Below are 13033 nucleotides of genomic sequence, written 5' to 3'. Positions count from 1 at the left end.
TTTTTTCAGAAACTGCAGATTTATCTAAAAGAATATACATGTCCAGGAGGCAAATTTAGAGACAAAATCATTTGAAAATTCAATCACTTTGCTGCTTAAACCTCATAAAAGATTAATCAACTCAGTTAAAAGTTTACAACACATTCATTAAGTAAAAATAGGAAAATTTCCAAAAGTCTCCATGCAGTCAAAAACCACAGCTTCCATTGTACTGGAGATTGTAGAACTAAAGGTCCTACTGGTTTAGAAGGAGGAGGACATTCCTGGAGACCAATATCCACTTGAACTGAACCAAAGTCTCCAAATGATAATTAATTCACAGCGGTACCAACTGAGCCAGATTTTAAACTCCATCAGCTTACATATAGTAACAAAGGCTATGTACATTAATTAAGCCACCCATTTCATAACCACAGCAATTTTTAATTGTCACTTTAACGAATATATACCCTGCTAAGGTCTAAAACAAAAGTCAAACCATCCAACATAGTTTCTAATTTAAATGTCTAGCCAAAAAATTTCAGGTTTATTGATCAATAAAATTTTCCAAATTTTTTGGGAAGAAAATGAAACTTAGAATGATTAGAAAACCTCTGGTAGAAATGGCCAAGCTGAACTAAAGGCAAAATCTGTAAAACACAAAATATAGGTCATTGACACCATGTCTGCTCCAGGATTTTTAAGGATTTCGGATCTCTAGAGTAATGAAGTTTAATTTGTAATCAAACCACTTGGTTATATTACAAACAAATCAGAAAGTTACTATACAATACAAAAAGATGTAAAGTTTACTGTACAAAAATCCGTAACAAGAACGTATTTTTGAGGATTGGGGCTATTTTCTCGAGTAGTTAACATATGGATCACATGGGTAAGGTACTTCTTATATACCGAAATAAAGAGAACTGTTTTAAGACTTGAAGAACAAAAATATACACTCCTATTGCAATTAGAATAGCACTGGACCATATAGGTTAAAAAAGGTGGGAATTCCCCGCCCACTATAAATGTCAGGGTTTCTGTCTTTCGAGTACCTGTGTACCCAAATTTGCCATTATACATATACAATAACATCATTTTTTAGGTAGCGAAAACTTCAAACTTCAATTTGATATAAATTTCACATCATTTGAACTTCAAATGTGTGATTGAGCAGGTAAAGTCACAAGTAATAATATATAGTAAAATATTTAGTTGTGTGAGCCCTATGAGAGGCAAGCCATATGTTACAGACAATGGAACATGAGACAATACTAAAATTTCTACCTGGGACAGTAAAGGCATAGACAAATCTCCTGACAATATGGAATGAAGTGCAGTAAGGAGGCGATAACGGAGTTATCGTTCCTTACGGAACGTAATGTATACACGGCTACTTCTGCCTATTTAGCAGCATATATCAGCGATTTGAGGGCAAAGAAAACTGTCCGTAACTTCTTGATGACACTTTCCACACTTGTAAAACTCGGTGGGATCTACGTCCTGACATATTCGGTATATCTGGGAAAAATCTAGTTATGGAGATATTTTGGGTCAAACACACCAAAATCGTCATTTTGACTAAGAGGTTCTGTTAAAACCGCCCTCAAAATTCGAAAAAAAAATCCAGAAACGTATACAATGCACATATAAGTAGATAAATGTTTCCTGGAGAAAATCGTCTGTTTAGTTTTTCGATATCTTTATCAGTACGGTCACAATATTGTTTTGAAAATGCCCTATTTTTTCGACCTTCTCAGTATTTTTCCACTCGACAGGGGTATTTTGCTACAGCAGACGATCGCATGTTTTGATGACGTAACACGCCCAACCTGAACTCGTCACGAAAGTGTGTTGTGAAAGCGCCGGTTGATTGAAGTGCTCGGTGAGCTGGGTTCAGTTGTATTTTACTGTCACTGCCAGTTTATATTGCTATTTTTCAATATCAAAGGCAATGCTCCAGAATATAGATGCTTTGTCACGATCATTGTATGTCGCTTTTCACAAACATGCATGCGAAAAATCAACCCGGCGTTCAGAATGTCAAGCAAATTCCCGAAGCCTCGTAGGCCTAACGCTGACGGTAAGTAAACTTGTTTGTTACGTTGATGTAAACAGACGACGGTAAATATGCACGAAGAATAGTTCCTGTTTATTTGATATTTACTGTAGTGATAGGCCTGCTTTGTCTCCGAATTTAATTGATTGATATTTCGATAGTCTGTGTATTTGTTTGTGACTAGCTTCGACTCTGTGATTGTTTACGTCTAAAAATAACAACGGGAATCTCCAGATTGAGGTGACAAATGTACACGGAACCGTGTTCTCTCGGACACTATCTCGTGAACGAACGCACACACAAGACTACTACTTTGCAACTTCTCTGATATATGAATTACGTTGTGAAAGGAGAAATGAAATAAATTTTAATATTCTGACATAGACTTACTAGAGTCCCGCGGTTCAATGAAAATTATAAAAATCATTACAAGCATATGTAGAACGCGGGCGACTTAAATATGGCTAAGATTTCATTTAATTTTGTAGAACAATTTAAATTGAACCACCTACACTGCGAGCTGGAAACTTCCTCACTACACTACAGCAGGCCTACATCATATGATAGACAAAGATATTGTCAATTATTATGATTGCATTAACTGATTAAGTTAAATTTAGTTAATTTTTGGTGGGAAAACATGTTATGTACAGTAGCTTTTTTAATATCTTGACTGAAAGTTCATTGCAACTTATTAGAAAAGGCATTATAAAAAATTATTTGACAATATCAGTGTTACCAGAATTCAGCTCTCACAATTTTGCAAAATATTCTTCGAAATGTCACCTGCACACACAAAAATGAGTGGATTTTCAAATATCTTTGCCTCAAATACCATACCAACATATTTAAACCTTTCGCTCGCATACACCGAAGAAAACAATGTGCGAGAAAGCTGTTCTGACAAATTTATGCTAAAATATTGTCAATTATTATGTCGAATTAAGTTAAATTAAGTTAATTTTGGTGTGAAAACATGTTATGTTATTTTTTTTGTAATATTTTGATTTAAAATTCATTTCAACTTATTATAAATGGTATTATAGAAAATTATTTGACAAAATCAGAGTAACCAGAATTCAACCATTACAATTTTACAAAATTGTCTTCGAAATGTCATCTGCACACAGGAAAATTATTGGATTTTCAAATATCTTTGCCTCAAATACCATACCAACATATTTAAACCTTTCGCTCGCATGCACCGAGGAAAACAATGTGCAAGAAATCTGTTCTGACAAATTGATGCTAAAATATTGTCAATTACTATATGTCGCATTAAGTTAAATTAAAGTAATTTTGGGTGTGGAATCATGTCATGTAATTTTTTGGTAATATTTTGATTTAAAACTCATTTCAACTTAATACAAAAGGTATTATAGAAAATTATCTGACAAAATCAGAGTTACTAGAATTCAACTATCACAATTTTACAAAATAGTCTTCAAAATGTCATCTGAACACAGGTAGAAATTAGTGAATTTTCAAATATCTTTGCCTCAAATACCATACCAACATATTTAAACCTTTCGCTCGCATGCACCGAAGAAAACAATGTGCGAGAAATCTGCTCTGACAAATTTATGCTAAAATATTGTGAATTATTATGTTGCATTAAGTTAAAACTCATTACTCTGGGTATGGAAACATGTATTGTAATGTGTTTTTTTTTTCTCTTTTGAATTAAAATCAATTTCAACTTAATGCAAAAGGTATTATAGAATATTACTTGACAAAATAAAAGAATTACCAATATTTATTTATCAATATTTTACAAAATATTCTTCAAAATGTCCGGTAAACACGGGTAAACATGAGTAAATACAGGTAAACATGAGTAAATTTTCGAATATTTTTACCTCTAATACCATACCAACATATTTCAACTTTTTGCTTACATGTGAAAACAATATGCTCTTGATGGCATAAAAGAGGTAGTCACCAACTACTACATGGAGACCCCACCTCAAAATGACCCTGGCTGTTCACGGGGTGATATTCCCAGCAAACAACGAAACAAACATAGTTAAGAGTAAGACATGTCATTTATTTTCAGTGCTATTTTTGTTGTGTCCTGGATGGCATGCGACAGGCCTCCTGCATATTGTTCAGTGATGTAGTCACCAACTACTACAAAATGACACTGATCATGACTTTGAACTTCAGGGAAATTCTCAAAATAACATCTTATTGAAATAATTCAGGCAAAAAGAAAACCAAACAATTTTCCTTTTCTCATTTGTATTTTTGTTCCACTGGCAAACACCAAAAATTGGGATTTTCCTCACGCAAGTATGAATTATTAACTTTTCCTCCAAGATTGAAATTGGCGTGAGCTAATTCCTGTAAAATCATGAAAATTTACATCTGATTGAGTTAATCCTTATATTGTGAGGAAATTGATTTAATCCCTATATTGTGAGGAAATTGAGTTAATCCCTATATTGTGAGGAAATTGTTCCAAATTAAGATATTGTCCTGTTTTAATGATTTTTATACCCCCGACCCGACGTACATTATAATGTTATCATGTTGGCGGGTGGGCGGGCACATATGGTGTCCGGACCATAACTCTCGACCCAGGCTCTCCATACTTGACACAAATACACATCTTAATGAGCCGGAGTGTCGCATACCAAAATCATGCCCCTTACCCCCCCGCCCCGTATTTGTGGAGTTATTCCCCTTTGAGGATTTTACTTGTCCGGACCATAACACCAATACTACTCGACCCAGGCTCTCCATACTTGACACAAGTATACATCTTGATGACTCGGAGTGTGGCATACCAAAATCATACCCCTTTCCCCCGTATTTGCGGAGTTATTCCCCTTTGATGATTTTACTTGTCCGGACCATAACTCCAATACTACTTTACCCAGGCTCTCCATACTTGACACAAATATACCTCTTGATGACTCGGAGTGTCGCATACCAAAATCATGCCCCCTTTCCCCCGTATTTGCGGAGTTATTCCCTTTGATGATTTTACTTGTCCGGACCATAACTCCAATACTACTTTACCCAGGCTCTCCATACTTGACACAAATATACCTCTTGATGACTCGGAGTGTCGCATACCAAAATCATGCCCCCTTTCCCCCATATTTGCGGAGTTATTCTCCGGACCATAACTCCAATACTACTTTACCCAGGCTAAATATTGCGCGGGCGTATGTTACGGCCCTCCAACGGGCCCTTGTTTATTTGTATGTACATCATGGGAAATCAGTCACTTTCGTAACCTGATTTTCTCTTTTTAACAAAATCGCCGCCATCAACTGAGCTCTGCTTGGTTCAAATTTAGATATTGTCCGATTTTGATGAAATTTGATATGTAGGAACATCATTGAACACCGGTCGCTCTCGTAGCCTCACTTTCACATTTAAACAAAACGGTCGCCAATTCCTGGCCTCTGATTGGTCAATATGTAGATAATGTCAATTAGATTTGATATATGGGGGTATTAAGGGGACTGCAAATTCAACTTGATTGGTTTTGTTGCCTTTAAGAACAACAGTCTTTTTATTGGTCGAAACTTAGATATTGAGCGATTTTGACAAAACATGCTCACACAGAGTTATCGCCCCTTACTACACTTCATTCCATCTGTGACATCCTTCAGGTGTCACCCTCTAGTATACAGTAAGATTTATGGATACATCGATAAGTTTAAGGCATCATTTCAATGAATAATACACCAGTTTGCTAATGTTCTGTGCCTAGGGAATTCTGTTTGTATATTATATCTTAACAGGAAAAAAAAGAGAATGTTAACATTTTTTTACTTTATTATGGAAAATTTCCAGTTCGGTTCCAAAATTCAGGAATGTTAGGGACATTGGTGCCAGGCACTTTTAATGGTGTATTAAGATGTAATTCATACAAATCATAACATTATACAAACATGACAATTATCTATATTAAGATACATGCACATTCATGTTATGACTGGTTCTATCATCAAACATCATTCTGACAACTGTGATTGATGATGTGAATTGAAATGTTTAAAAATGTTCACATATTCAAATTGCTCTCACCTTTATAAGTGTGCAGTACAAAATTATATTCCAAATATACCATCAAAACAAATTATTTTTTTAACTGATTATTCTGAAACCTCAAATAATATTTGTTCCCCGAGTATTCTGACGCCCTATCTTATCCGACCCCTGGAGCTCCCTTTTACCATGCATTCCCTCATAATTCTGACACCCTGACTAATGATCTGACCCCTGGAACTCCCATTTACACTGACCTGAGTATTCTGACACCCTGTTTTATCCAATCTCTGGAGCTCCCTTTTTCCCTGTCCGGAGTATTCTGTGACCCTGTCTTTTCTGACCCCTGGAGCTCCCTTTTTCCCGCCCTGAGTATTCTGACACCCTGTTTTATCTGATCCCTGGAGCTCCCTTTTTCCAGCCCTTAGTATTCTGACACCCTGTTTTATCCGACCCCTGTAACTCCCTTTTACCTTGCCTTGAGTATTCTGACACCTTGACTTATTATATAACTCCTGTAACTCTCTTTTATCTTGCCATGAATACACTGACATCCTGTCTTATCTGACCCCTGGAAATCTCTTTTATCTTGCCCTGAATACACTGACATCCTGTCTTATCTGACCCCTGGAAATCCCTTTTTCTCTGACCTGAGTATTCTGATAGCCTGTCTTATTTGACCCCTGAAACTCCCTTTTCTATACCATTTCAAACCCAATGATCTCCGTTTCCCCGCCCTGACTTGATGGTTCATTATTTTGACTAAAAAACACTTGTTATTTTATAATGTTGACATATATGCATAGAACAAAAAATTTTGACAGTGTTATAAGAGCCTCAGGCACTTCAGGCCTCCGACTGAAATTTACATATCTATCCTAAATTATGCATTATGCATACAAAAAATTGACAGTGATGACGAAAATATCAAGACGCTGCTACTCATGATTGTGTAATATGTATGATCTAAATTCACTGTAATTCTCCATATTGCATTCACAAAGTAACCGGTGTTTATTTTTTTAAGTTTATCAACCTGTCACCATCCGGGTCGTTTAGATGAGGCTACATAGCCACACAGAACAATATAACATATAAAGATTGGTCACTTTACTACAAAAATATCAACTTGGGTTAATCCTCTTGTGGGTTCAAGAGGTCATGCTGTACTGTAAGGAAACTTAAGTAACTGGAGAAAAACCCATGAGGTAGGGCTGGTGACCTCTATATATATGTTTGTATGTCCAGTTAGGGTATCAAATCTAGGTTGCCTTAAGGTGAAAGGCAAGTGCATCTTGATGGGTAACTTGGTTAAACAAACTTTTGTATTCTCTAAACCCAAGTAATTTGCTTAAAATCTCAGACTGACAATTTACCTCAGTAACTATTGCTCAGATCAGGTCAATCAGCCATGAATTGACCTCATCTGATGTCAATAATTGTATAATAATTATACCTATAGATTGAAATACCCCATATTTTTCTGAGAAACAAAATTCCAGAATTTAACTTAAGAACTATGTTAATTTACACGTATTAAGCCTGTAAATGCCATAAGTTAGTATTTAATCAAAAGATGAAAACAACAACACCTGTCTAGGATTCGACATACAAAATTTTTAAGGACGGCCATAACAAACAAAAAAAAAATTCAATTCCAGATGATCACTATCATATTGGCTACAAAAAATAAATCAATACCTTACTCATCTGAAGTATTAATTATTCACAAATTAATTACGACTAAGGTACAGACTTACAGTAGATATGCCCTGTACATGGTTGTCGTCTGCTAACGTCCCAGTGGCAAATTTCTGATATCAGGTCGCTTCATAACTCCGTAGTCAAGCATGCAACTTTGAAAGTGAAGGCTCTGCCATGCTGGCGAGCTTCATGTTCTCCCTCGACCCAACGATCATCAATACACTGTCTTGGTAGTATGTTATATAAACACAAGGATTAAGTACACTTCACACCACTGGCAGACCACCCTTCATTTATTCTGAAGGAATTTTTATGACATCTGCAAAGTATTTAGCTTCCTGGCACTGTACCTTGTATATATAATACACACAGTGTACCTATACATACAGTTGTAGGTTTCTATCCCCTTGTCCAATGTGAAATACCTCCAATTTGAAATACTTCTGATGTGAAATACCTCCAATTTGAAATGCTTCCACTTTTTAAAAAAAACTCCAATTTGAAATACCTCTGATTTGATATACTTCAACTGATTTGAAATACTTTCGATTTAGAATATCTCCAATTTCAAATACCTCCGATGTGAAATCTCTGTTTTTCTGTAACTTATGAATTGAAATTTCAATGATTTATCTCGAAGTCTTATGCTCACTTCAACATATTGCATAAATATATGCCTCTGTAATAATTAATAATGTCTTCTTATTTCAAAACTTAATGCTTTGAAATCTATATAAAATCTCATTTTCTGCTTGCTTTTTCAGAAGAATTTCTCAAAATATCCGTCAAGCTTCCAGAATTTTTCTTCTAAATCCTGCAACAACACTGAGTGCAATTCAGTGTAATGTAATAAAAACCAAAAATTCTTTTTTTGAAAAAGTTCAATTAATTTTAGTCTTGATATTTGTTATCAAACTTCAATTTACACGAAATTTGATTCCTCGTAATGTGTGGAATGTTAATAAAATTTTGTAGGTTCCTCCTCCAATATTTGTTTTTGATATCACAGATTACACAGCACTTGTGTGAATTGAATATCCATCAACACAATATTGAAGATGTCATCCGATGTTTGCCAGTCAAATCATCACTTCCCTGCGACACTTATTTGAAAATCTGATGAATCACCGTTTAGCATTATCATCAACATCCTTGTCGAAATAGAATAAATTTCCTGGAACAAATTATATTTTTATTGCTTCATTAAATATCACTTTTAGTATAATAAAACTTCTTTCAGTTCCTGGTCATAATTTGATGTGTCATTCAATTTAATACATTAACAGCTACCATACTGCCTTAATAAGATTTTTCTTTAAAAATTCCAATCTAGCAGCATTAATTTGTGAATGAAATTTTTATTTTTGTCAACTTCCTCGTTATAAATGTCAAATGAAAGTATAGATTTTCCAACACAGAAATCTCTCTGATAAAAAACTAGATTAAAAAAATAAATCTAAAATATCAGATCTTGAAAAGCTGCCTTTGTTGATAGCAAAAAAGGTATCTCCTCTCAAAATGTCACACCTGTATTTATTTACAGGTAAACAGATCCAGGTAAATCTGTACAGGTAAACACCAAGATTTCACTGAGAGGTTCAACAGTGTTAAGTTTCGACAAACAGCGAAAAAATTTCACTGACCTTGAATGAAAGTTATTTTGAAATCGTATTAATTAATGCTTTATTCAGTAGGTAATCTAATTAACTCCGATGAGACAATTTACTCCAGGTAATTGCCACGAAATTTGATGCCTAGACATTTACCTCTCATGAGAGAAATGAGAAAAATATTATGTTTTAAGAAATTGTATTTTCTCACAATACCTGGTTTTTCTCCTGTAGAGGAAACACTTTTATGTGCTGAACAAAACAAAACACTCTTTAGCTTTCTTATCAATATTTCATATAAAAAGCACTTCCACAATATTTTTTTGAAATAATTGACATCTATTGCTTCCTATATTTTATATATTATGATAAATATTACTTAATTTTTTTAGGCAATACACTTTTCAAATATATACATATATACTGACTATGACATTCAGTGGAACATTTGGACTTGTATATTCCAACAGTGGCTCAATAATACTTTTAGTTAAGTTAGGATTGGTTTGAACAGCTGTTGTTTATGAACTTAGAGCACTTAAGACTCCGGTATTGATATATGAAGTTTGACAAGTTTTATCTGAATCTCAAATATATATCCGTTGCTTTGTTTACAAACTGTCAACATGTGCCACAAAAGTCGATAAATCTGTAGAATATTTAAAAAAATTATTTCTCTTGATGATTTCTGTAGCTATCCCCTAAATATGACGAGAAGAGATGATTTTTCTGTGAATATAATTTCTCAATTTATCTCAACGGATAAGAAATCAACAACAAAACCGATACGTCTTCACCAGATGATATGTCGGAGCGGGAAAAAATTTTGTTTTGGTAAATTCTCAAAATTGTTAAAATACGTTGATGCGAATTCCTTTTGTTGAAAAGTATGTCAATTAAGATCGCTTATTCAGAAGTGCTCATATAAATCTCCTGTGTTGTTTGAACACTTTGTAAATTTTAGCATTCCATTCACTGGAAATGGTAATAATGGTAGGATCTCCAATGATCCACTATCACCCACGGAACTCCAGGATAATTGCAATTTCCATGCATCGGATCATGGCTGGGTTGTACATTAACACACCTGCATTCCTGTCGTTAAGTCGTTAAGGAATTTCCTATTCGTCCTCTATTGACTTGCAAACAAAACGATACAACAACTGTTGATAGTAAAATCCATATCAGGCCGTCTGCTATCACAGGTAACTTGATATAATATAGTGAACGACATTTAGACTCGTTGATAATCCTCGGGATATAGAGCTAACAACTTCCTACTATCACCAGTCTAAAATCTGAATCCAAAATAATCCTGTGTACACCTGACGTTCAGGCCAGAAGAAAATGTCCCCAAATTTCTCCAAGTAGCCCAACAGGTGTTGTAGATTACCTGTATATACCTGTATTGTAATTAAGGACACAGGTAAATCCAGGTGTACTATAAACACATTCCCAATATAAGGTGTTTATATACAATGGCAGTAAGTGTGTGTAACAATCCGACATGTGTGTCACTAGACCGTGACACTGTGATCACTAACGTAAACAAACCAACCATGTGACAGGAAGTTACATTGATTTCACCCTGTGGGGTAAAGTCTCCAAAGTTTTGAACAAAAAAATACAGGTCATATGTACAGTTAGCAATATGAAAACAATTTTGATAAGTGCATCAGTGGAAATTTTCTCCCAAACTTACATTTAAACATCTGAGCGCATTACTGAAACCATGAATACCTAGAAAAAGGCATTTACAGGTGGTCAGAGATTCTGTTTTCACAATACCCTGTGTACTAAACTGGACTAGGCTGATCACCGATGGCTAAGTAGCTCTAATAGTTAGAATGTCTAGAGTTCAGAGGTCCTGGGTTCAAGTCCTGGTCTGTCTAGAGTTCAGAGGTCCTGGGTTCGAGTCCTGGTCTGGTCTGTCTAGAGTTCAGAGGTCCTGGGTTCGAGTCCTGGTCTGGTCTGTCTAGAGTTCAGAGGTCCTGGGTTCAAGTCCTAGCTGGTCTGGTCTGTCTAGAGTTCAGAGGTCCTGGGTTCAAGTCCTGGTCTGGTCTGTCTAGAGTTCAGAGGTCCTGGGTTCGAGTCCTGGTCTGGTCTGTCTAGAGTTCAGAGGTCCTGGGTTCAAGTCCTAGCTGGTCTGGTCTGTCTAGAGTTCAGAGGTCCTGGGTTCGAGTCCTGGTCTGGTCTGTCTAGAGTTCAGAGGTCCTGGGTTCGAGTCCTGGTCTGATCTGTCTAGAGTTCAGAGGTCCTGGGTTCGAGTCCTGGTCTGGTCTGTCTAGAGTTCAGAGGTCCTGGGTTCGAGTCCTGGTCTGGTCTGTCTAGAGTTCAGAGGTCCTGGGTTCAAGTCCTGGTCTGGTCCGTCTAGAGTTCAGAGGTCCTGGGTTCAAGTCCTGGTCTGGTCTGTCTAGAGTTCAGAGGTCCTGGGTTCAAGTCCTGGTCTGATCTGTCTAGAGTTCAGAGGTCCTGGGTTCGAGTCCTGGTCTGGTCTGTCTAGAGTTCAGAGGTCCTGGGTTCGAGTCCTGGTCTGGTCTGTCTAGAGTTCAGAGGTCCTGGGTTCAAGTCCTAGCTGGTCTGGTCTGTCTAGAGTTCAGAGGTCCTGGGTTCAAGTCCTGGTCTGGTCTGTCTAGAGTTCAGAGGTCCTGGGTTCAAGTCCTGGTCTGATCTGTCTAGAGTTCAGAGGTCCTGGGTTCAAGTCCTGGTCTGGTCTGTCTAGAGTTCAGAGGTCCTGGGTTCGAGTCCTGGTCTGGTCTGTCTAGAGTTCAGAGGTCCTGGGTTCAAGTCCTGGTCTGGTCTGTCTAGAGTTCAGAGGTCCTGGGTTCGAGTCCTGGTCTGGTCTGTCTAGAGTTCAGAGGTCCTGGGTTCAAGTCCTGGTCTGGTCTGTCTAGAGTTCAGAGGTCCTGGGTTCAAGTCCTGGTCTGGATCTGTCTAGAGTTCAGAGGTCCTGGGTTCGAGTCCTAGTCTGGTCTGTCTAGAGTTCAGAGGTCCTGGGTTCGAGTCCTGGTCTGGTCTGTCTAGAGTTCAGAGGTCCTGGGTTCGAGTCCTGGTCTGGTCTGTCTAGAGTTCAGAGGTCCTGGGTTCGAGTCCTGGTCTGGTCTGTCTAGAGTTCAGAGGTCCTGGGTTCGAGTCCTTGTCTGATCTGTCTAGAGTTCAGAGGTTCTGGGTTCGAGTCCTGGTCTGGTCTGTCTAGAGTTCAGAGGTCCTGGGTTCGAGTCCTGGTCTGGTCTGTCTAGAGTTCAGAGGTCCTGGGTTCGAGTCCTGGTCGGTCTGTCTAGAGTTCAGAAGTCCTGGGTTTGGACATTGGGTCTCTCCTCTGCTGTTGCGTTCCTCGGATGTCAGAGCAGGTGATGATAATGTCAATTTCAGTGAACAGACAAAATCAGGACAATAATTTTTCAATTGAGTTTGGTTTTTCAATTTGAGTAAATATTCTACAGTTTTGAAGCATCAACAGAAAAAATCACAGATTTATCAAATGTTAGAAAGATTTAATTATTCTATGTTGGTAAATGCTCCAAATTTTCCAAAACATTATTACCTTCTTTATTTTTATCATTCTATCAGAAAAATTCTCATCATATCAGACCTAGATGTTTAAGCATTTATGTTTTGAATATAAATATTTGACAATTTCCTTTCATATATTATATCATGCAAAGTGTGAGGAAAA

At 36.8% G+C, this 13033-nt stretch overlaps 1 protein-coding gene across 4 annotated transcripts in view; it reads right to left on the bottom strand.

Moving 5' to 3' along the window:
• The window catches only part of LOC117332452 (calcium/calmodulin-dependent protein kinase kinase 1-like), a 150927-nt gene that overhangs the window by 29664 nt on the left and 108230 nt on the right, over positions 1–13033 (bottom strand). The window contains exon 1 of one of the 4 annotated variants that reach the window (XM_033891365.1): positions 7804–9659. The exons of the other annotated variants lie outside the window; for them this stretch is intronic. Coding sequence (XP_033747256.1) covers positions 7804–7823 — 20 coding nt within the window. The 5' untranslated portion in view covers positions 7824–9659. Of the gene's footprint in view, positions 1–7803; positions 9660–13033 lie in introns of those variants that run through there. 4 annotated transcript variants of the gene reach the window in all.

Source organism: Pecten maximus, chromosome 8 (assembly GCF_902652985.1).
Source record: "Pecten maximus chromosome 8, xPecMax1.1, whole genome shotgun sequence".
NCBI classification, from domain to species: domain Eukaryota; kingdom Metazoa; phylum Mollusca; class Bivalvia; order Pectinida; family Pectinidae; genus Pecten; species Pecten maximus.
The sequence above is the reverse complement of the archived record's forward strand: the minus strand, read 5'-3'. Positions and strand labels throughout refer to the sequence as shown.